This window comes from Indicator indicator, chromosome Z, assembly GCF_027791375.1.
Source record: "Indicator indicator isolate 239-I01 chromosome Z, UM_Iind_1.1, whole genome shotgun sequence".
Taxonomy (NCBI): domain Eukaryota; kingdom Metazoa; phylum Chordata; class Aves; order Piciformes; family Indicatoridae; genus Indicator; species Indicator indicator.
In genome coordinates, this window is record NC_072053.1 from 10,543,688 (window position 1) to 10,568,586 (window position 24,899).

At 44.3% G+C, this 24,899-nt stretch overlaps 3 protein-coding genes across 3 annotated transcripts in view; 2 read left to right on the top strand and 1 right to left on the bottom strand.

Annotated features, from left to right (window-relative positions):
• Positions 1 to 291: 291 nt before the first annotated feature.
• ALDOB (aldolase, fructose-bisphosphate B) lies at positions 292 to 9,731 on the top strand. Its single transcript, XM_054397404.1, has 9 exons — positions 292 to 333; positions 6,302 to 6,423; positions 6,697 to 6,908; positions 7,372 to 7,426; positions 7,581 to 7,741; positions 7,938 to 8,021; positions 8,502 to 8,676; positions 8,832 to 9,031; positions 9,252 to 9,731. The coding sequence occupies exons 2-9, from the start codon at positions 6,312 to 6,314 to the stop codon at positions 9,345 to 9,347; spliced, it is 1,095 nt and encodes a 364-aa protein (XP_054253379.1). The 5' UTR covers positions 292 to 333; positions 6,302 to 6,311; the 3' UTR covers positions 9,348 to 9,731.
• A 3,142-nt stretch (positions 9,732 to 12,873) lies between these two features.
• On the top strand, positions 12,874 to 14,318 carry MRPL50 (mitochondrial ribosomal protein L50). Its single transcript, XM_054398052.1, has 2 exons — positions 12,874 to 12,968; positions 13,807 to 14,318. The coding sequence occupies exons 1-2, from the start codon at positions 12,883 to 12,885 to the stop codon at positions 14,195 to 14,197; spliced, it is 477 nt and encodes a 158-aa protein (XP_054254027.1). The 5' UTR covers positions 12,874 to 12,882; the 3' UTR covers positions 14,198 to 14,318.
• A 3,338-nt stretch (positions 14,319 to 17,656) lies between these two features.
• Positions 17,657 to 24,899, bottom strand: part of PLPPR1 (phospholipid phosphatase related 1) — a 72,593-nt gene continuing 65,350 nt past the window's right edge. Inside the window, exons 5-7 of the mRNA XM_054397889.1 lie at positions 23,549 to 23,725; positions 19,493 to 19,624; positions 17,657 to 17,689 (exon numbers count right to left, since the gene is read on the bottom strand). Coding sequence (XP_054253864.1) covers positions 17,657 to 17,689; positions 19,493 to 19,624; positions 23,549 to 23,725 — 342 coding nt within the window. The remainder of the gene's footprint in view (positions 17,690 to 19,492; positions 19,625 to 23,548; positions 23,726 to 24,899) is intronic.

Consider the following 24,899-nt stretch of genomic DNA (forward strand, 5'->3'; position numbering starts at 1 on the left):
ACTAGAAAACGTCTCAGTTTCACTGCATTGTGAACCAGACTTATATACACAGGGGAGGGAAAAGAGGAGGAACACCATGAATGAGACCAGGCCCCACTGGGCGTGTGTGGTTGTGGTCTGACAGCCAATGACTGACCTCAAGCAATGACATCTCCCCAACCAGCCTGGGGAGGAGGGAGTATGGAGTTAAAAAAAAAAACAACAAACCAAAAAAACCCCCACCACTAAACTGTCAGGAATTGTATAAAAGTTAGTGATTAGAAGGACCTGGTCTCTTCACCTGCAACCACCTCACCAGAAGCTTCTAACAGCAGAGGAACTGTCCACAAACAAGTAAGTATAATTTCATTTCTGAATTGTAGAGGTGGTATGTATATCAACAGAGACACAATGTTTATCTAAAGTGGGCTTGGGAAGTTGTTTTTGTTTTGGTGTGGTTTTTTTTTTTTTTCCCTTTTGTTCCAGGAACAGCTTGCAAGAAATAAGCAGTCAGCCACTCGGCAGTGATCTTCCAGTGTGAGCCATTTGCTACTAACATGGGGTTTCTAACTTAGCTTAGTCACTTAGAGCTCCTGGAGTATAAGGAGACTAGAGCAATACCATACCATGCTTTGCTTTCTACTGCTTTGTCTGTGTTTCTTTATGCTTGTGGAGTACCTAAATTTGTGTTTTACAAGGAGAAGAGAAAAAGACTGGAGAATGCAACTGGTCCTGATAAACACCAGTACTGACAGAGGTGTAATTAAGTGTTTGTTGTGCAGCTTTTTCTGAAGCATTGGTGCAATAGTATGGATAAGATTCCTCAGCAAGGGGATGTAAGGTAGTCTGCAGCAGAGGAAACTAGCAACTGCTGTAATCCTTCAAATTGTGAATAGCCAGCTTCAGGAAACTGCTGTGAAATTCAAATCTTCACTGAGTCACTGGTCCTCTGTCACTTTCTCAACCACTATTTAGCCTGTCTGAAATGTTCACCTTCCATGCTGCCATTATAAGACTTGAATTCTTTTGCAAGTCTGGCAGCGTTTTTTTGCTTTCCCTGAGAAAAGCCCAGCTCTGAGAGAGAAGCAGCTTCACTTCAATGACCACGCTTACTTCCAACAAACCAGTTTCTTCCACCTCAGCCACCTCTAGATATCATGAGTGCTCCAGGAGAGCTCTGTCCTGAATGCAGAGGCCAGATCCCTGAGTACATGATCTCCTCTCATACATGTTAGAGAGATGAAATGGGGACATGTTTGCTCAAGGTTTGTGTACAGCTCTGAGATTAACCTGTGAATTGGGACAAGAAGCTGCAGGTGTCACATACTTCCATCCATTTGAGACAGGGTATTGAAGCCAGGTCACTAGACAGAGTATGACCCTTGTCACCCTCACAAGAAGGAGCTAAAAACAATCAGGCAATTTAGTATCATATACAACCCAAGGAACCCAAGAAAGTTAGTGAAATTAATGCCAATTAAATACATCTGCTGCTTTTTTCTAGGAGACAGAAGTCTGAATATCTCTTTTTGTCCCACACCCTGCCTCTTTTTCGAACCCAGAAATGACACATTTTAAAAGCTTTTTTAAAGCCTTCACTCCCACAGCAAAGATGAAGGGATAAACATCTTCTTCCCTCACAGCTTCTTCATAGAGAATCAACTCCCTAAAGCAAGTACTCATGAAAAGTCACAGGGTTAATTCAGGCTGAAAGGGACATGACAAAGGTTGTAGTCCAATCTCCTGCTCAAAGCAGGGTTAGACATAAGGTCAGCCCAGGCTGCCCATGGCTTTATTCAGGTGGGTCTTGTCAGGCTCTTGACAGAAAAAACACAGCCTCTGTCAACCTGCTCCACTGCTTGGCTGCCCCAATAGTCAAAAAAACTTCTTCATATCCAGTCCAAATCTCTCTTGTTTCAGCTTGTGCTTCTTGTCTCTCACTCTCCCATCACATGCTGCTATGAACAGCCTGACTTTGCTTCTTTGATCACCACTCTGTAGGTATTGGGGGTGGCTAAGAGGTACCCCTGAAGCTATGGCTGCTTCAGGCTGAACTAGACCCAGCTCTGCAGCCTTTTTCTTGCAGAGTGTTCAGTCCCTGACCTTCTTGGTGGTATCTGCTGAACTCACTCATTTGTCAATGTCTTTCCTGTACTGCAGGGACCCAACAGTCCCTGCTGGGGATGCAGTACCCAGACGTGATCTAAAGAGTGCTGATCAGAGGAGGGCAATTCCTATCCTTCCCTGGCTCTCTGGGCTGGACCTCTGCTCGCACAGGATGCTGCTGACAGGGCTCTGGGCCTTCTCCAAAGAGCTGTTCCCCTGTTCCACTAGCCCTGGTGGGATCACTGTCAGGGCACTGCTGCCCAGGCAAGTGGCTGGGATTTGTCCTGGTTGAATTTCATGGTGCTCCTATTGGTCTCCTCGGGCCCAGGATCCTCTGGATGGCTGCCCAGCAATCAAGTGTATCAACTAGTCCTGCCAGCTTGGTGTAGTCTGCAGGCTAGATAAGAATGTGCTCTGTCAGCGCCATGTGCCCAGGCTTGCCCAGCCGTTCATATCCATTAATTTGCCCAATGCCCAAGTAACCAGACGTACTTAGAAATAACTTTTTTAAATGGAGGTCCATAGAGAAGTGAGGCTAATAAGTGGATTTATCCACTGTAACAAGAATATAAGGTGCAGAACTCACTATGTGTAATTCTCTCCTCAGTGAGGAGTAAATCCAGACGGGACAGTATTCTGCCTACAAGTTATGGGTTACATCTTTTAATACTTTTCATTCTCCTCATTTACCTATTTATATAAGCAAGTTTTGCTTCTTCAAACCCTACTCTTTGAAGCAGAATCTCTTGTGTGGGCAGTGCAACGGCATGTACAAACCAATATGTGGTTTGTATCACTAGCTGTCAGAGATGGTGCTAAAGGGCAGTGTTTACTAGTAACTGAACAGGAAAAGCTGCATGCATGGGTTTGGAAGCAATTTCATAACACAAGGCAATGAGGAGACCAAAGAGAAAAATGTATCCAATTCAGTCTTTTCCCATCTGCAAACCAGGACTCAGGTGAGATTTTGTGTAGGATTAGAAGATGCCAGTCACTGTAGGTGATTGGAAAGAGCAGACATTAATGAAGTATTAATGTTTCTAGGATGACCTGAAGTGGAATGTAGCAGTTTGTTTCTGCTGCTGTTTATCTTGCCTCTGCCCTTTGGTTATCACTATTAATATTAACAGGGTGCAGTGCTTGTGCTGATATCCATGAAGATATTTCCCCTGCAGTCCTCCATTATGGTAGCTGAAAAAAAATCCAGCAGTGCAATATTTACTTTCACAACTGTGCTGTCCCTTTTCCCTCCACCCCCACCTTCTGCTGGTCACAGGCTGGAGGCTGAAAAAATACCTTTGTTTACTTAAGGAGCTGTAGAAACCTGACAAACACTCAAGGTAGCCATAAAGCTGGGATTTTGTGCATTCTGTGCAGTCTTATTCTTTTGGGTTTTTTTTCTTCTACTTTTAACAGATTCTTTGTAAGCAGTTAGCACAAAGAGAATACATTGTCTCCATACAACATCCAATCAATGTGCTATCACTTGAGCAGGTGACACTATGATAATAGTCCACATCCTAAAACAGGAAATAAAACCAAAATTTCTTGAAAAAATGTAATGGTGTGACAACTCCTAGATACTGAGAACACAGTTCCTTTGAGCTTTTTCTCCTGGAAAAGCTGTCAAAGCAGAACCATGAGCCAAATAGGCTTTGCTGGTGAAAGAAGGAAATGAGCTGCCTAACTTTGGCTACATGGGTACAACCATTTTTCCTTAGGACCTGTAAGGGGACATATCCAGCTCTTTAAGGGAGGGCATGAATGTTTCTATGAATGTGCTGGGAGTTTATGCTTTACAAGGAGCTGTAAGAAGTGTTACTGAAGTGTAAGACTTCACTCCTCTTTAGATGCTCACCTTGCAACAGAGACACCCTTTCCAAATCCAACAAGGAAGATCCTCAGATTATGCTCCTCATGAAATAATTAGAATTGAGGGTACTTGAACATTCTGGACCTTAGAGCTATCATTAGCTTTACACCTGCTCTTTTGCACTCATTTCTTCAGTTAGAAATGCTGTGTGTTTTATTTGTAGCTCAGCAGGGTATCTGGGAACCACTCACCAAGGTCTTACAAATCATTGCAGGGAGTCTTTTGGCAAATCACTACCTGCTCCTCCACACTCAATGAAACACTTGCATATAAACTTGCTGTCTTCCAGTGCACTGTGGAACTACACTGTGGTGCTTCAGTCTCTCAAAAACCTCACTAACACCAGCTTATCCACTGAAAACTGCTTTGCAGGCTGGTTTTGAGTGATAACTGTTTCTTTGTTATCATTACGCAAACACTGGAAACAAGTGAGATAAAACTGACATTAGTCCCACTGCATATTGCGTTGCTGGAGAGAAAGTCTACCTGTAAGAACATAACTAGAGTGACTGATGGTCATGTAGTTCTGCTACCTGGATTAAACATTATCTGGATACACCTACTCATGCTGCAGCATACCTCCAAACTGCGACTCTAAAATCCCATTACTGATGTGGCAATTCATTAGCTTTGACCTTGGAGAAGATCATGTTCTCAGCAGATCAGTTTTCCAGTCTTTTCCACAGAGACTGTGGATTACTGGAGTGGCTCCTCATGATTTGGCATAGCAATTTATTATTTTTGACTGAAGTGCTTACGACACAAACTATTATTACCAGAATCATAGTAACAAGCCAGTTTCCTATTTCTAAGAGACCTACCAGCAGGTGAGGGATAGTGAGGGTTACAGGAGAACTTACTAGCCATGCAGCATGGATCATAGCTCTTAAAGTAAAGCCAGGACTGATGGAGCTGTGGTGATCACAATAGAAGGATTCTGACCACAGCCTGGCACACAGAGAGAGGAGTTTGGCAGAGCCTGCTTTTGCAGGACCACAGCAAAGCATTTCACTTGGAAAAGGAGGGACTCCTCCCTCTTTTCACACAGTCTTCATCATGCACTCCTCCAAATTCCCTCTAAACCTAGAATGACTCACCAGTGTTAAGTTGCACGGGAGGAAATTCTACTTAAGAACAACTTTTAAAAGGGTAAAGCAGACGTCGGGGCACTGCATTGGACTAGTCTGTACTGGTAGACAACACCATTTGAATGGTGTAACTCAATAACTTTACCAATACCCAAGCACTTTCAACTATAAATCAGAGACACAGATTTATAGCTGTCATAGTACTGTGGTAGTATTGTTGCCAGAAATCTTGGCACCATTTGGCAGGATGCACAGAATTCTGTTGATGTTGGCACGTACCCTATCATGAGTAGCAGCCAGACCCCCATTCTTTTCTCCCCACTACACCCTTCAGCAGGAAGGGTAAGACAAGGATTCCTTCCCTTTTTTTTTTTTTTATTAATGATTCATTTCATGGATTTACCACCCAGCTGAAATAACATCAGGTGTTGCTTTAGCTATAGCACATGATAAACAGAGGGGAGAAAGTATTTATGTTTCAGGATCACAGGTTAATGCACACAGGGATGTAACCTGGACTATTCAGGTGATCTGAATAACTGTAATTGAATACCATGTAATCAAAACTTAAATAAGACCAAGCATTTTGTAATATGAGACAGAACTTGCATTTCAGGTGCTGTGTATCTGCATCTGCTAAGTTTCTGCCACAGCTGAAAAGATAGGAACAGGTGATGGATCCTTCTAAAACCCCAGGTCTTTTATATACAAAATAAGCAGTGCACCACAGCTCTGAAAGCAGCCATGGGGAGGAGAGAATTTAAAAGTGAGGCAGGATGATGGGGATGGGAAGTTAATAGAGAAAGCAGCAAATACTGACAACACAGGCCAGGGAAGGGAAGAGGGGCTTTGTTAGGAAAAGTGTAAAGGTAAGTGATTCTTCTCATTGAGCCCAAAAATGCCTTCAGTTCTTAGTGAGGAAGTCTGCAGAGTCTGGAAGTATCACACTTGTTAGCTTAGTGCACATTTTTATAACAGACTGACCTTCCTTTAGTCTCTGAGCAGATCCATATTAAATGCAGAGTCTTTCCCACTTTGGTTCTGGGAGGATGTGTTAGGATGCATTGTTTGCATTTCTCTCTTCTGGTTTTCCCAGACACACCAAGAAAAGCAACTAGAAAAGATTTCTGGGAATGTGCTTATGATAACACGGACAAGTAACAAGAGCCCTGCAACAGAAATACCCAAGTGGTGGCTCTTTTGCAGTTTGTGTGTAAGATCTCTCCCACCTTGTAACATTAACTGTCTTCCATAGGTAAGTCAACATGACCCACCAATTCCCAGCACTGACTTCAGAGCAGAAGAAAGCTCTTTCAGATATTGCCCAGCGGATTGTGGCTTCAGGAAAGGGGATCCTAGCTGCAGATGAATCCGTGGGTGAGTTCTGGATATGAATCAATTAGCAGTACCTAAGACTTAAAGTTTGCTTCATCTTTGAAATTAGTGGGATAAATGAAGGAGATTTAAAAACTGTTGAATGAGCAGGAAAACCTCATTCAGAAAGTGTGGTGTCTACAGCAACAAAAGCTGGCAAACTGTGGGTTAAGAAGGAAAGTTCTGAACTGAAGCCCCACTTCATTACTATGCAGTGGGACCAGCAGATCAGCCAAGCCTGACACCTCTCTGTCTGACCTTTGTCCACCTCACTAGGTACTATGGGGAACAGGCTGCAGAGGATCAATGTGGAGAACACAGAGGAGAATCGCCGGGCTTTTCGAGAGATCCTCTTCTCTTCAGATGCATCTATCAACCAGAGCATCGGGGGAGTGATCCTCTTCCATGAGACTCTCTATCAGAAAGACAGCAGTGGAAAGCCATTTCCAACTCTCATCAAAGAAAAAGGCATTGTGGTGGGGATAAAGGTGAGGATCTTTCCAGTGAAAATTATATACGAGGCTGCACTCTCACCCACCAAACACTTCTTTTTCTGTGTTTGGCCTTAAAATTGCTGGAGGATCTCTTCCTCATTCTTTGTGTTGGCTTTGTACAACTCACCAGTGGCACATTTGCATTCATGCAGGAACTCTTCATACACTGACTCCCATCTATTCACCATTCAGTCCAACTACATCTCTCCATGCAGTAACCTAAATCCAGGCCTTTCCACACCTGATAGAACTCAAGCCATTCCCTGCAGACACCTACACATTGTCCCTTCCATGTATCCAATTCACTCTCTTTCTTTCCCTTTGCCCCAGTAGTTCACTTTTTTGCACCCCCTTACTTTCCTCAGTCTGCAAAGGCAGGCTAGCCATGGGTAACAAGATGAGAATGAGACAGTTCTCAATCTCTCTGTAACCCTTTCTGTTCTCCTGGTCTCCACAGCTGGATAAGGGCACAGCACCTCTAGCAGGAACAAATGGAGAAACCACCATCCAAGGTAAGAAGAGATCTAAGGAACCTACGCTATGACTGGTGCAGCAAAAGCCACAGGGTGACTCACCTGACTCGTGGCCTTGGCTGGTGTCATGGCACTTTTCAGACCTATGTCCTGAAGAACTACATTCAGTGAAGAATTGTTTTTTCACCTGCAGGGCTGGATGGACTGGCTGAGCGCTGTGCCCAGTATAAGAAAGATGGTGTTGACTTTGGCAAGTGGCGTGCAGTGCTGAAGATCACCAGCACAACACCCTCTCAACTAGCCATTGAACAGAATGCCAACACTTTGGCACGCTATGCCAGCATCTGCCAGCAGGTATCTACCCTCCAGCAACATTTCCTGAGATGGTGTTGCTGCTTCTTACTGCTCTGTGATAACCTGAAAGGTGGATCTCTGCAAAGGTTTTGGGAAAGATGAGGAAGAAGGTCAGGGTAGCAAAAAGGAATGCCACCAAAGTCAGTTGGCAGCAAGAAACAGACCCCTAAATAATTCCCTGTTTTTCTTCTCATAGCATGGCTTGGTGCCCATTGTGGAGCCAGAAATCTTGCCTGATGGAGACCATGATCTCCAGCGCTGTCAGTACGTCACTGAAAAGGTAAAATATCCCTGCACCTCTTCTCACCTTCACAAAGCAGTAGCCACCCTTATGCAGTTTGTGCTCACAGATGTCAAAGAATTAAAAAACAAAACAAAACAATGTGTTTCCTAAGTGTGTCACGAGTTGTGCACATCAAGCATTGAGATAATAGAGAATGCAAGAATAGAAACCATGTGTTTGGATTTCCACTCAAAGTGCCAGTATAAGCATGCTCAAATTCAAAATGATGCACTGGAAGCAAAACACTACCTCTCTTAAGGTATCTGTTTGCAGGGACAAATCCAGTAATGAATATGAAGAGTAGAATCATGGTCATCTCAAACAGTGGTATCTCCAGGGCTGCAACCTCAGCAATAAATTTCATGAGAAAGCAAAGTTCAGTTTGATTTTCTCACGCTCCCAAGGAATAAGCCATCCTTCTTCAGCAGGTTCAGGTAAAGATTCGAGCAGAGGTCTGTATTCAGTCCTCCTTTTCAGGTTCTGGCTGCTGTCTACAAGGCCTTGAACGACCATCATGTGTACCTGGAAGGGACACTGCTGAAACCCAACATGGTGACAGCTGGGCACTCCTGCCCCAAGAAGTACACCCCTCAGGATGTAGCCGTAGCAACTGTTACTACTCTTCTCCGCACAGTGCCTGCTGCTGTTCCCGGTGATTCCTGATTCATTCCTACATATCTATTCTCACTGCCACTCTTGCTGGCTTTGCTCCTACATGTGACACTGTGGCTCCTCTGGCATGTAAAGGTCAGGGACTGCAGTGGCTGGAGCACTCTCTTTCTAAGCCCCAAAACCTCTTTCTTGCAGGAATATGCTTCCTGTCTGGAGGTCAGAGTGAAGAGGAGGCTTCTGTCAACTTGAACGCCATGAATCAGTTGCCTCTGCCTAAGCCTTGGAAACTGACCTTTTCCTATGGGAGAGCCCTGCAAGCCTCTGCCCTAGCAGCATGGGTGGGCAAAAATGAGAACAAGAAGGCTGCACAGGAGGCCTTCTGCAAGCGGGCACAGGTATAAGGCTTCCCCTCTGCACAGAGAGGAGCTCCTCACTATGAAGGGAGACATGTTATCACCTTAAGGCTTTTCTTGTCCCCACCCCTCCTGGCACTTCATGTTCACCAGGGATGTTACTCTGTTCTTTTACCTTGCTTGGTTACTCTCACTGTCTTTCTACATCTGTCTTTCTTACTCCAAGCTAACCAGCTCTGCCTCCTTTTTGTTTCTTTTTCAGATTAACAGTTTGGCTTGCAGAGGACAGTATGCCACATCTGGGAAGACTGATGCAGCTGCTGCACAGTCCCTTTTCACTGCCAGCTACACCTACTGAAAGCACAGTAACCTTATTTTCTCCTGTCTCTCTTCACAAGGCGGAAGATGTTCTGAAATGAGAGAAAACCAGTATCTAATTTCCCTAACCCTAAACAAAACTGGAGAGAAAATGGATTAGCTTCCTCCACCCTTTGCTTCTACAATTTACTAAGGGGATATTCTTATTTCATTTGCACATTCCAAGAAAGACGTATTCTTCCCATACAACAAACTAGAGCTGCTACTTAATCACAAACCCACTCTCCCTTTGATTTAAATTTATCCCCCTGCATAGTAGACAGACTAAGTAGTTCCCTTCAAATATATACCTTTGCCCATAACCTCATTTTGCAGCTAAAACCCTGAATTACAAAGCCTGACTGTGTCTTCAATCACAGAAATAAAACAGTAATTGAAAACTAATCTCTATCTCACAATTTTTATTCTCTGTAAAGTCTCTTTCACACATCTGTGGTTTTCAGTAGCCTATGCAACTCATTACTGAGGGTGATCCTGGGAAGCCCTGAAGAAATGAAAGGAAAATAATCCAATGGTCACACAGCTGGAGAGGTTAATGACTGAAGTCTGATAGGCACTGACAAAACTTGATAGATGTATATGGCAAGTGGTACATTGGCCTCAGGACACAAATAAATAACACTACCTTCAGAAGTTTCTCACGTCTTGGGAGAATCATGTTTGGTATAATGAGGCTGCTAAACACCAAGTTAGGGTTGCACAGGTTGAGTTAGTGCACAGGTTGAGTTAGACTGTTCTTCCAAAGCACTTTTATGGTGGCATCTGTTAACATAAAGCATGTCTTAGAATCATAGAATCAGTCAGGGTTGGAAGGGACCACAAGGATCATCTAGTTCCAACCCCCCTGCCATGGGCAGGGACACCTCACACTAGATCAGGCTGGCCAGAGCCTCATCCAGCCTGGCTGCAAACACCTCCAGGGATGGGGCCTCAACCACCTCCCTGGACAACCTATTCCAGGGTCTCACCACTCTCATGGTGAAGAACTTCTTCCTCATGTCCAGTCTGAATCTCCCCATCTCCAGCTTCATTCCACTTCATTCTACTCCTATCACTACCTGATATCCTAAAAAGTCCCTCCCCAGCTTTCTTGTAGCCCCTTTCAGATATTGGAAGGCCACAATAAGGTTACCTTGGAGCCTTCTTTTCTCCAGACTGAACAGCCCCAACTCTTTCAGTCTGTCCTCATAGGAGAGGTGCTCCAGCCCTCTGATCATCCTGGTGGCCCTTCTCTGGACACCTTCCAGCATGTCCAGATCCCTCTTGTAATAGGGGTTCCAGAACTGGACACAGTACTCCAGGTGGGGTCTCACCAGAGCTGAGTAGAGGGGGAGAATCACCTCCCTTGACCTGCTGGCCTCACTTCTCTTGATGCAGCCCAGGCTCTGGTTGGCTTTCTGGGATGCAAATGCACATTTACAGCTCATGTTGAGCTTCTCATCCACCAGCACCCCCAAGTCCCTCTCCTCAGGGCTGCTTTCCAGCCAGTCACTGCCCAGCCTGGATTTGTGCTTGGGATTGCCTCGACCCAGATGCAGGACCTTGCACTTGGTCTTGTTGAACCTCATGAGGTTGGCTTGTGCCCACCTCTCCAGCCTGTCCAGGTCCCTCTGGATGGATCCCTTCCCTCCAGCCTGCCTGCTGCACCACACAGCTTGGTGTCATCAGCAAACTTGCTGAGGGTGCACTCAATGCCACTGTCCACGGCACCGACAAAGATGTTGAACAAGGCTGGTCCCAGCAATGATCCCTGAGGGACTCCACTTGTCACTGACCTCCACTGGGATGTGGAGCCATTGACAGCCACTCTTTGGGTGCAGCCATCAAGCCAGTTCTTTATCCATCTCGTGGTCCACCCATCAAACCCCTGTGTCACCATTTTGGAGACGAGGCTGTGGTGCGGGACAGTGTGGAAGGCTTTGCTCAGGTCCAGGTAAATGACCTACCTTGTTTGACTAAAGCATAGTTTCAATAAGTAGGCTGATGCTGAAGGCTGACAGTTTGACCTTTGGGATGTTGCAATATACCTTTTAGAGTTGTAAGCTTGATTAGCTAAAGCTCAATTAGTCAGTTGTCATGAAAAAAGGGCCTAAGTGGCAGAAATGGCAGGCCTACGGTTATACAAGAATATTCACCTGGCAACATTCTACACCAATCAGCTAGTGACACCTTTGAGCAGCCCACCAGCCGGCAAAGATGATGTAAACCAGAGGACATTCCCTCCAGGGCCACCTGAGACCTGGCCTGTGCAAGCGAAGCCACCTCTATCTGCAGGCTGCTCTTCCCAGCCACCCGCACCCACTGCTGCCAGCGAGGGGAAAGAAAACAGGGAAAGTCAGTGCCCTATAACCTCCTCGTATTCTTTGTGTTGGCAACCACTCTTTCATACTGGCAATAAATAGCTAAACTCCCTCACATGGATCCAATCATTGCATAACTAATGCACACATTTTGTCTGTCCTGACCTCAACCGCACACGAAGTGCAAAACATTCTAGAGGCTGATACCAGACTCAGGAGCAACAACTGTTTTCTGCTTCAGTTGTGATCCTGTAGATCACGCACCCGCGTTCAAATATGCCTCTGCTTCTGACGAGTGGCATCCTACTGATATGTATAGATCACTTCTTTTAAAACTAGGAGCAGCTGGCAGGGGGGTTGGACTCAATGTAGGAGGTCCCTTCCAACCCCTAAGATCCTGTGAACAGGAAAAGCATTTCCACAAACCAGCAAAAGAAGCCTTCTCATGCTTTCTAAAACGAAAGCTGTGGTTTTTCTAGATAATTCATGTTCCTTTGCCGGACGTGTCACACAGGCTGTGTCTGATGCAGGTGGTACCTGCGCACAGGCTCTTCACGATTCTCTTGGACAGAGCTGTTTGTGAGCAGAGCTGCTAAACGTACTGCCGCGAATCAAACCAGGACTGTGCAGAGTGAAGTGCTATTTCTCACTTTTAAATAGGCACATCCTTTTAAAAATCAGAAATAGTGATATTCACATATAATTGTGTGCCGGGTGAGAGGGGTGTCACACAGAACAAACTCCCTATGAGAGGGGGCAGGTTGACGGCACCGGCAGCCATCACGCTGCAAAAACAGGAGGAAAACCCTGGGAGGCAGCTGCCAAGAGCCTTTGACTGGCACTACAGCGACTGCTGCAGTCGCAGTGGCTGACGACATATGTCCCTACCTTATGTTGTTTTAGTCCCATATACACTCTGTTGCCAAACCTCTTCCCCACGCCTGCTGGTACGGCCTCTTCCGTACCCGCCCCGTACCCGGGGTGTGTGGGGCAGGTGACGCGACGGCCGCGCGGCACCCTTGGCTGAGTGTACGGGGAAGATGACGGGACGCAGAGGGTGCCTGCGAGCGGCTCCAGCTGGCTGTCCTCGGCAGGCCAGCCCTCACCCCGCGCAGAGGGTGAGACTACAGTTCCCATGAGGCAGCGCGGGGCGGGCCGGAATCGTTACGTCATGCGCACGCTGGCTGCCGGGAAGAAGCCAGGAGTCTCCGCACGATGGCGGCTGTGGTGTCGCTGCGGGTGGCGGGTCGGCGGCTGGCTCTCAGCGCTCCAGTGTGCAGAGCGTTTTGGGGCGGCCTGAGGTAACGGGGGGATGTTTTGGGGAGCGGCTCCCAGGGGCAGGCAGGCGATGGCGGTTTTCGAATCCTCTCCCACTTGCCTCCCGTTTTCGGGCCTGCGATCTGACGGCGCTGTGGCTATGGCTGCCGCTGGAAGCAGTGCTGTGTCGCGGTCCGAAGACTGGCTGATCGTTCCGCCTGCCGCCCTCAGTGCTCGGTTTTCGTTCGCCAGGCCATGGGGCGTGCAGCGAATGCTGATGATGTACTGCCAGCAGGCACCTGTGCCGAGGCGGAGTTAAGATTTTTTTTGCCCTCACCTGCTTTGGTAAGGGAACGGGCAAGGTCTGGAAAAAGACATGTTTCAGGGCAGTACTACAATAGGAATGCCAAATAGTAGTTTCTATGTAACTTCTTAGGTGAAACTGCTTGTGGCATATGAGCAAGTCAAGTAGGTTGAGGTAGGCATTAATTTTCTATTTAAAACTAGTGATCACTTTGTGGGCATAGTTTATTTATTTTATAGTAGTGATTATTTTCTGTTACAACTACACACTTTTTTTTTTTTTTTTGTTCCAAAGCAAATTAAGAAAATGGTGCTATAGCATTTGTTAAAATTCTGTTTACACTTAAGCTAATAAGATTGGCAAATGATTGCTGTGTAGAGACACCCTGTGTGGTGAGCAGCATTTGGAGAAACCCCAAATGTCTAGCCTCTGTGCTTTTGTTTTTGCATATATAGTGAACCGGCTATGTCCATGGGATAGGTGAACTGTCTGCAGGCTAGATTGAGTCCAATATTAAAAGAACTGTGCTCTGACTCAGTAGCCCAGAGACTGAAAATACTTATGTCTGGTATCAACAGGAAGAAGGAAAAAGAAGTAGAACCAGAGAAAATAATTCATCAAGAGAAAAGTGAACCCAGCTTGATCTGTCCCCCACCACGCAGCAGAAGCTATGTTCCTCCAGAGGACGTAGAGAGCTACCTTGAGTCTCATGTCAAGGAGATTTTTGGACCCTCGCTTCCTGATAATTGGCAGCAGACACCCCTCAAAGAAAACAGGTTAAAGTTTCGCCTTTTGGCTCAGCTAGCAGCAGAACTTGGTCATGCTGTTCCCAATTCACAGCTTCATCTGATGTGCAGTGCTGAGGATGTCTTGAAGTTCTATAGCACTCCTGTAAAGGATGTGTCCAAATTTGATGAACTGTGTGCAGCAGAGTTACCCCCAAACCTGAAAATTATCTGGAAGCAATGAGTTGTACCACAAAGCACTGTATTGCTTTGCTTGTGTTCCTGAGGCAGGACGGCAGAGCAGAAGCGTAGAGCCCTTTCACTGTGGTAACAACTCAGTATGTGAATATCACTAATAAAAGTTTGTTTAGTTGTCTCTAGGTTTTCTTGTTTTTTTCTTTTTTGCTATATATATGGGAAAAAGAGATTTCTCCTTGGTCTTTCAAAAGTGCCTAATTTTTATTGAATGCAGTTATAAATACTAAGTAAAAACCTTGCCCATGGATTTGCAGGACGGCTGATCTTCATTTGTTTTAGGCAGAACCAGCAGTGAAGATCAAAAGATAGTGTAAAGCAGGCCACATTAAGAGGTTATTTCTGCTGGGTGGACTGGTGTCTCCAGGAAAGAGAGGAAGCTGTGGTGAACTATGAAGAGGCTCCTGGCTGTGTACAACTGTGGCAGCAGTCCTACACCATCATGTCTGCCAGTCAGTGGAAGCATCAACAATGTGCCCATTGTGAGCTTGGGGGAGGAAGAACATTTTCTAATTCTGATCATCAGTTTCAGTGAGATGTGCCAATTTTCCCTGCATACAGCCAGTCGATCAAGATAGGGGCAGGTGGTTTTCCTTATCCCAAGAGTCATGTTCCAGAGCCTTTGCACTGAACCAAGGGACACAAGTCACCATGGTGGAGCAAGAGCAACAGCTACAGCTCTTCAGGGGTACCTGCTTCCCTGTCATGGGAGTTACCTGGGGGACAGAGGCCACAGCCACCCAGCTGCCTCCGGTCACATTATGTAGGCCAGGTTTATACCTGAAGTGTAAGAAACTGCACACAGCCCAAGGGCATTACATGGGTCTTAAATAGTCTAACTTCGTGCTGGAAAGCTAGCCACTGCAACATGGCTACACAATTGGCCATAACACTTTGTAATGACAAAAGCCACTGCTGGCTGCCTAAGCTCACTGTAAACAGCACGTGGAGAGCAATGTGCCTCAGCACAGGAAGTAAAAGAAAAGAAAACAAAAATCTGAAAGGCTAACAAATGAATACTTTTTTCACTGGGTCACAGATTCTAGGAGGTAGGCATACATTGCTCCTGAAGGAAAAGTAAATGTGCTGTTAGGTTTAGACTTCCTGCACAGGAAGTTACCTGTCAACTGGAAAATGCGCCAGGTACTATAAACCTGAACTGGTTGCAAACAGAGCTAGCCAAAGGGAAATGGACTGAATTGTGTGTGGTAGTCTAGCTTCATCTAAGCAGTGATCTAGGACTCCAGCACTTCCAAACAAATATGCACACCCACATGGATCTGCATGACCTGCAGACCTTTCCTGGGTGTAGGCATCCTAGCATACCATGTCAGAGAGAACAGGGTTCACATCTTTATTTCAAAGTGTAGAGAAGTGCCTCTTCATGCTGCACAGTAGCTGGATAACTGATAAAATAGTCCTTCAGGGACTGGAAAATCAAGAGTCAAATCCGTCTTCAATCTGGAGGATGCAGGAGGAAAACCACATCTTTCCCTTTCAGGAAGACTGTCCACACCACCATACTGGAGAATGTGCAGTGGAGGAAGTTACTGATCAAGATATTGTGGAAGCTATTGATCAAGAATGCACAATTGATGCTGTAGTGAGAGCACACCTGGGAGGAGTGTAAACTCAGGGACCACAGCTGCAAAATCTAGGCTACAAGATGTAAAGTTTTTGTCTTAGAATTCAATCCCCTGCTAACCCATTGCAGTATGAGTGGACTGATGTGCTGCAGACTGGGTGTATGGAGTGGAGTATCCATTACTGGTAAGCTTTCCTAGTGCGTTATTATTCTTCTGACACAGCAGAACAAAGGTTGGTTCTGCAGCCCAATTTCTTCAGCAGAAATCTTCCCTTTGTGGATCAAAGTTGTAGTGAGGGACCCAGAACACTATTAGTGGTTCCTCAAGGTCACAGAAAGCCTGCACGGCCCAAGTTAGATCTCTCTATTCCTAAGACTGTAGCAGACATCAGTAGAGTCAGAGGAAAATACCAACCTTCAACATTGCAAGTCCAGACAGACGTTCCAAATTTTCTTGTGTCACAGGCAAATGACAAACACCAGGCTACACATTTCGGGTTTTTGATAATTTTTTTTTGTATCTGTTTTGGAAAAAATATACAAAAAAAGCCAAGAAGAACCAACATGGAAGTGTGAGGTAAACATTCCAGTAAAATTACAGACAGAGGCTCCATTCTTTAAAGGAGACACACAGCAGTTATCACCATGCTAGAAGAATGAGATGCAGGAAAACCCTAGAAACAGTGAAAAAGTCATGTGATGAAGCCTTTGCCCCAGTTCTAGCCATTGTAAGTGGTCTCTTTGTTCTTACCCCCCACCCGCATGTAATTGTCTTTTTATTCCTTAAACAAAGGTGTTAAACTGTACAACAGCAGTTTTGATATAAATTATGTCAGAATTTGCAAAAATACAGACTGCTACTATGGACTGTCAGGTTTTCTGGGGGTTTCTTTTGACTTGCCAAAGTCAAATTGGCTTCTTGGTAATGCCAATCCGAATGCCAAATAATGCCACTCCACTGGAGAAGTGGTGTCACTTTGCACCAGTGTTACTAGTTACCCCACAAATCTATGATGAAATTATGAAACACTTAAAAGTGCAGCCTCAGCTCCACAGTGGTGGCTGTATATCCCCATAGTCAATTCCTGAAGCCAGGTTTCACTGGGAGCTTTAGCTGGTCCTTGGGGAGGAACAGAGATCTGGGGAGATGATATAGTCAGCTTACATGCTATCAGCTACTACTATAAATTTTCATGTCCACTCTGTCTATATTGCAGACTGAGTATGTTGTTTTAGTTATTCTTCAATAATTAGCACAGTCACCCACACCAGAATAATCAGGTTTTGATTCAGTAAGGTGCTTAAGCAACGCTTAAGTGTGTCACTGAATCAAGAACAGGTGTTTATTACTTGTTGACAGTGTCATTCAGGTTAGATTCTTGACCACCACTTTATCTGAATTAAATATATGCAATTACTTCAGGTCCCTGCTGAGCTTACTCAGATCAGAATCTGACCCAGTGGTAGAAGCACTTCTTATGGTAAGAAAAGGTAAAAGTGATTTTTATTTTTTTTCCCCAAGATATATAAATTCAAAGATGAAAAAAAAAAGGCATACAAATATCACATAACAACAACAACAATTCCATAGATGTAGTTCCTCAGTGCACACTTTAAACAAGAAAAAGGTTTTTTTGTTCTTTTTTCCATTTTGCATTTAAATTCTGGCATAATAATATTAAAGCTGACAAAAAATCAGGGCAAGCTACATCACTTCCTCATACAAAAAAAGTACAAAACATTAGCCTCTAACTAGACATAACATAATACTGGTCATCACAGTTAGACATTTAGTAACTGTGTGTCTTGGAGTTACTGTACTGGAGGGTAATAAAAAACAGCTTCAGTTACCAGTCTTCCATCTCAGGTTACTTCAGTCATAGAGGCAGAGTGATTCTGCAAAGAGGAAAAGGCAAACACTGAACATTTGTATGATTTTGGCATTTACATATCCTGGTGCATAAAATGAACGAGGAAAAACCTTCACTAGTAACATCTGTTGCCCACCTCAATGTAGGGCTTTCAAATGAAGAGAGAACTGCAAATGTGACTGCTATCTAGGCTATGAACACTCACTGAAAAACAAGGTGTGACTTCTTCAGCAGAGAATTCCACACTGGACTGGATCCTGTCTAGAGGGATGTGTCAGTACTGGCTCAAGCACTTCATACACTCACATAACTAATGCGGTGTGTCTGTCCTTAGTCCTGAAGAGCCTAAAGGACCGTTGTTTGGCTTCATCTGATGTATGCATGTAGATCCTACACATATTGGTACTAGGGAATGTACAGAACCTAAAGCCACACAGAGATGGGATCATTGTGCCAAAACACATGTGACCCCCAAAGTCCTCTAGGTGGAAAGACTGTTGATTTAACCTTCTTAGAAGACAATGGCCAGGACTTCAGTGGCAGTAATGAGTTGTCCTTGGATTATGCTTCGTCTGCACGATTTGTGTGGGTGCAAGGCAAAACAAGAGGGAGAATCTAAGGAGAAACTTGCACAGAGAAGGACAATGCACCTCCTGTATCTGAAGAAACAGTAATACCAGCCAAGGACTTGTTTATAACAACTTTTTTCTCTAGTCTGTTTCTATTGGTGTGGGAGGAATTTCAATTGACACTGACACAATGGTAGATGCATGGTCATTTAAAGACTGGCACCTTCTTGATTACAGTGGACATCAGGAGTTAAGGCGTAGTCCCTGCCTGTACTTCACAGTCCAAAAGCTATTAGTAACTGGCTAGACAAATTTTTTCTCACAGACTGTTTTTATATGTTCAGCCCTTTTGTCCTACGTGTGGATATATAAGTAGCACTGCAAGTCCACCAAGAGAACAGTTAAATGCACACAGTGCTGCAGATTTGGTTTAAAGTCTTCCAGCAAATCTTTGCCTAATCAAAACTGACTTTTCAATTAAGCAAAATATTTCTACTTTCAGTTTATTTGTAAAGGGTTTAAGAGGAGCCACTACTGACCTTGTGGCACACCTTCTACACAGGAATGAAGTACAATTTAAAGAACAAATATATTACACAAGGGCATTTCAGATACTGATAAACTACAGTCCTTTCATGTTCACAAAAATTCTTGGCAGGTGTCATTTGCTTGTCTGTTCTGAAAGGACTGGGTATGATTCAGTTATGCCAAAACAAGCCATCTGAAATGAGCAGTTTAAGAGAAACATCACCACCAATGATGCCTGCACTCATTTTTTTGTAAACTTGAAAGAATTATATTAATTTCTTTTCCAGTGACTTAGAGATGGAAAGCAGATGTGATTTCTTTTTAGAGAGAATACCGAACAATGATAAGGATAAGAAAATAATCTCTGTAATAATCTTCTAGATAGCATAGTTTATCCATAAATCCTTAAGACATTCCTAAGGCATTCCAAAAAGCAATTAGACAGAATATTATTGTATTTTCCCTCATTTTTCTATTTTTCTAAGCAAAAGTACGTCAAAGGATATGTAGAGGCATGTGCAATGCCACTGCTTTAGCTTTGCATGTGCACAGGGGCAGAAGATCTTAGTAATTTAAGTGATAAATGCCTTAAAACAAACTCTCTCCTGATGCAATCACTCTGTGCATTCAGCTCCGTATTAGGAATAAAACTAGCTCCCTGTGTAGTTTTTAAGAAGTAGTTTTAACCATAACAGAAGATGTGCTTGGTGATGGTCTGAGTGAGAGAGTACCTGTGCACTCAATGTCTCCAGAGGACTTTCCACTCTTGGAAAAGCCATTAGTGGCATCCCTCGTGGGTCTTCAGGTTTCGGTTTAGAAGGAGCTCCATGAGTGCCTTTGAAGTTGTGGACAACACATATCCCCTATGTAATGCAGAAAAAAAAAATAGAATGAGGTCAGCATGTTCTGTCCTGAGGAAAAACTTGTAGGAATTACCATCAAGGGTCTAAAAACTGCCAGTTTCTGCAAAGAATTTAACCTGTTTTTCACTTAAACCTATCTCCGCCTTGAATGGTGATATAAACGTTTACTGAAGCTGGGCATGGTAAATGGGTTAATCTGGGGTGATGGATCCTTCTCTGCCTTTTAATGTTTTATACAGCAAAGATTCCCAGGGAGACTTTATAGGGGCATTTCAATATCTGAAGGGGACCTACAGGAATGCTAAAGAGGAACTGTTTAGAAAGTCTTACAGCAATAGGATGAGGGGCGATGGTTTTAAACTTGAGCAGGGTATATTTAGGTTGGACATAAGGGGGAAGTTCTTCACAGTAAGAGTGATGAAATACTGGAACAGGTTGCCTTGAGATGTGGTTGAGGCCCCATCACCAGAGACGTTCAAGCTCAAATTTCATAGAATCATAGAATCATAGAATCAGTCAGGGTTGGAAGGGACCACAAGGATCATCTAGTTCCAACCCCCCTGCCATGGGCAGGGACACCTCACACTAGATCAGGCTGGCCAGAGCCTCATCCAGCCTGGCTGCAAACACCTCCAGGGATGGGGTCCCAACCACCTCCCTGGACAACCCATTCCAGGCTCTCACCACTGTCATGGGGAAGAACTTCTTCCTCACGTCCAGCCTGAATCTCCCCACTTCCAGCTTTATTCCATTCCCCCTGGTCCTGTCACTACCTGATAGCCTAAAAAGTCCCTCCCCAGCTTTTTTGTAGGCCCCCTTCAGATACTGGAAGGCCACAATAAGGTCACCTCGGAGCTTTCTCTTCTCCAGACTGAACAGCCCCAACTCCCTCAGTCTGTCCTCATAAGAGAGGTGCTCCAGCCCTCTGATCACCCTCGTGGCCCTTCTCTGGACACCTTCCAGCATGTCCAGATCCCTCTTGTAATAGGGGCTCCAGAACTGGACACAGTACTCCAGGTGGGGTCTCACCAGAGCTGAGTAGAGGGGGAGAATCACCTCCCTTGACCTGCTGGCCACACTTCTCTTGATGCAGCCCAGGCTCTGGTTGGCTTTCTGGGCTGCAAGTGCACATTGACAGCTCATGTTGAGCTTCTCCTCCACCAGCACCCCCAAGTCCCTCTCCTCAGGGCTGCTCTCCAGCCAGTCACTGCCCAGCCTGGATTTGTGCTTGGGATTTCCTCGACCCAGATGCAGGACCCTGCACTTGGTCTTGTTGAACCTCATGAGGTTGGCTTGTGCCCACCTCTCCAGCCTGTCCAGGTCCCTCTGGATGGATCCCTTCCCTCCAGCCTGTCTGCTGCACCACACAGCTTGGTGTCATCAGCAAACTTGCTGAGGGTGCACTCAATGCCTCTGTCCATGTCACTGACAAAGATGTTGGACAAGACTGGTCCCAGGACTGATCCCTGAGGGACTCCACTTGTCACTGGCCTCCACTGGGACACGGAGCCTTTGACAGCCACTGTTTGGGTGTGTCCATCAATCCAGTTCTTTATCCATCTCGTGGTCCACCCATCAAACCCATGTGTCACCAGTCTGGAGACCAGGATGTGGTGCAGGACAGTGTTGAAGGCTTTGCTCAGGTCCAGGTAAATGACATCAGTTGCTCTCCCCTCATCTATTAATGTTCTGACCTGTTTATAGAAAGCCACCAGGTTTGTCAGGCAGGATTTGTCCTTGGTGAAGCCATGCTGACTGTACCCAATCACCTCTTCACTATTCTTCTGTCTCAGTAGTGCCTCCAGGAGGATCTGCTCCATGATCTTACCAGGCACAGAGGTGAGACTGACTGGCCTGTAGTTCCCTGGTTCTTCATTCTTCCCCTTTTTGAAAATGGGAATAATGTTTCCCCTTTTCCAGTCAGTGGGGACTTCTCCAGACTGCCAGGACTTTTGGACTATAATAGAGAGGGGTTTAGCAACCTCATCTGCCAGTTCTCTCAGTACCCCTGGGTGTATCCCATCGAGTCCCATGGACTTGAACACTTTCAGGATCTTCACTTATGATGGGCAGTTCTTCCTCCCGGTCCCTGCCATTATCTTCCATGACTCCAGGAGTGTGGCTGGAGGCCCTTGCAGTGAAGACTGAGGTAAAGAAGTCATTGAGAACCTCAGCCTTTTCCAGGTCACTTGTGACCATTTCACCTGTTTCCTTTCTGAGGGGGCCCACACCTTCCCACGTCTTCTTTTTACCATTTATATACATATATACTTTTTTATATATATATATATATATAAAAATATATATACATTTGATGGGGCCCTGAGCAACCTGATGATATAGTTAAAGATGTCCTTGCTTACTGCAGGAGATTTCAACAACTTTGAGGGTCCCTTCCAGCCTGATGCATTCTGTGTTTCATTTAGCACCATTCCTACTTACTTACTGGTATTTATCCCACAAGCCCCTGCCTTGTGCATGACCAGACTTCCTGCACCCAGATAGTAATGCTAAGAGCAAATACATGCAGGTTGGCACATGGAAACTCAGTGGAGAAAAGGAAGCTGACACATCTGCTGTCAGAATGATCTCTGCAGCCAGTTCCCTGCTTGTTCTTCCATTTTACTGCTATGGAGACCTTAGCAAGGGACAGGCTGCAGCCTGAATGAGTCTCATGTGACAGCAGGAATCTCATAGCACCCCTGCCCTCCAAACTCCTGTGAGACCCCTTCTCCCACTCTGCATTTGGGCTTGTGACACTTGTAGGGCAGCAGAAGCTCTGCAGGGCCAGAAGTGTCTGGGAGTTTGCTGTGACTACTAGAAATAGGTACTGGAAACACATAGATTGTCCTGACCAAAGGTATAGCCTGTCTGCCTCTTATGGGCTAGATTTAAACTACCTTTCCCAGTGGGAATCAGATAATTTACTTACATTTTGCCAAGGAGATTCAGGTTAGAGTTTGCAGACACTTTTTATTTAAAGTGAACATGAGAATAAATGATATATGAAGATACGTTGTTGTTTTTTAAAAGCAGAGAATAGAAAGAATATCAGTAACAGGACAATCTAGATTTAAGGCATTTTTGGAAGATAATCCCTCCTGATTACAGGGATTACTGTTTACTGTAGCTTTGGACTGAGTAGTTTTGAAGCACATTTTGGTTAAATGTCGCCAATCACATTTCTTGGTAATAGTGAGAATCACCCAGACTGCTTGCTGTGTGAGTAAATCCTCAGCAAGAGATCTTCCACCAAATAAAACACTTAAACCATTCAGACAGCTGGGGAGCAATATCTGAAGTCCAGAGAGATGCCATTCCTGGATTACGTGGAAAGACCTTTGGTACATTTTAATACATTTGGTTACCCTATGAGATGGTGACCAATTCAGATTAATCCCAAATGCTGCAAAGGGAGGTAGTCTGGTCTCCCTGGAAGATTGTCCTGAATTTTCTTTCTATCATACTTCTTTCATGGTCTGAAATAAAATGGGGAACCAAGACTACTGCTTAGAGCCCCAGTCAACACCCTGTATCCTCCATTTTTTTTTTGCCAGATACCAGGCAGACAGTTGGGTTTTCTAATACAGGGGTGTCAGAGAAGTCTTCAATTAATGGAAATCTTCATCATATTTAAAGCATTTTCCAGGACAGATGAAGTAAGAACATGTATAGCAATTTAAACAATCTTGAAATATATACAATGCACAAATGTCATCATATTAGCCTTATTAATTACTATCAACCTGGTTTCATATTAGGATTTTCTCTGATGACAACTTTTAATTAGACGGGGCTAAAATCAGTTCTTAGCAACTGGATTAATTAGCTGACATAGGGCACAAAATAATGATAATTTTTTTGTTTGTTTGTTTTCCAAGTGAGGTATTTTAAAAAAGAATGTGGAAAGACTGATGAGCTTACCAGAAACAAAGCTACAGCACTCCCCAGGATGAAGCCTGCGATGACATCTGAGCAGTGGTTTCGATACTCAGAAACTCGGTTTAGCCCGGTGAGGAATGCAGCACACAGGGTACCCAGACAAAGCACAGGTTTGGCTAGCCTGCTACTCTTTGTTTTAATTGTACTTGTGATGTACATCTGAAACAAAGGGCAAGACAAAAATGAAAGGAGTCTCTGCCAGAAATGCATATTTTCCCACCCAGACAAATCCTAAATCAGCAAAGATGTGGCAAAACCCACAATTCATTAGAAAACCCAACACACTGGGAAATGGAGAAAAGAGGTTTAAAGTAACTCTGAGAACACTTTTAAGAGAATAAACCAGATACTGTTAAACGATGTTTCAGGATGTCAAATATCCCATCAACTGCATTTACCTGCTGAGCTTTCTCTGAACTGGTAGGTGCAGGCTCAATTTTACTGACTTCCTAACTTCTGTAAGCACTTGCTCATGTGCTAGCTCACATGCACTCTGGATGACTAAGTGTTTGCAAAGGGAGTCAAGAATTTATGCTAATACTCCTACAGAGACTGTAATGTGCACATGATGGAATGTCTAGCATCCATATGAACTAGCTGCTCCAGTTTCCTAAGTGGCATTACGTTTAAGTAACAGAGAACATTAAGAAAAACTATTCTAGGCATTTTTTCTTTCTGGAAGGAAACAGGGAATATGAGTTTTCTGTCAAAACACAGATGAATCTGAAAATGTAATTCCAGAGCATGAAGTTTCACTCTGCTCTAAATATTTTTTCGTGAACCTCTTATGATTTTGACAGTTTGTATTGTATTTTAAGTGCATCTTGACAGAGACTAAAACCACGTGGGTCACAATTAGTAGCCACCCATTAATTCCAGAGCCATAAAATACCAAAGATCAAACAAATGAAGTCTGAGGGCAAAACATGTGAATAAAACTAATTTTCAGCAAAGAAGTATGGATGTCTGCATGATTTCTAAAGCTTTGATAAGAAAAGCAAGTACGTCAGATTTCTTTGTGTGAAATGTCTCCAGAGTACACATGGCCTCCTACACATGATACAGAATCAGGAAGGTACAATTGAAAACTTAATTTGATTGAGCTTGATTAATACAGCATAGATCTGATCTAGTGAAAGTACAAACACCTGTTCTACAAAGCATAGAAGTGTCTCTTCCAGTATTTAATGTCACAAAAAGTAATTTCATTTGAAAAAAAAAATCTCTTGCTGTAAAAATAGTAAAATCACCAGAGCTGAAAACATTTCAATTCTTGATCCTTTTACAGTTGTCAGAAATGGATTATATGGTTCTGCTAGTCTTCTGTACAAAA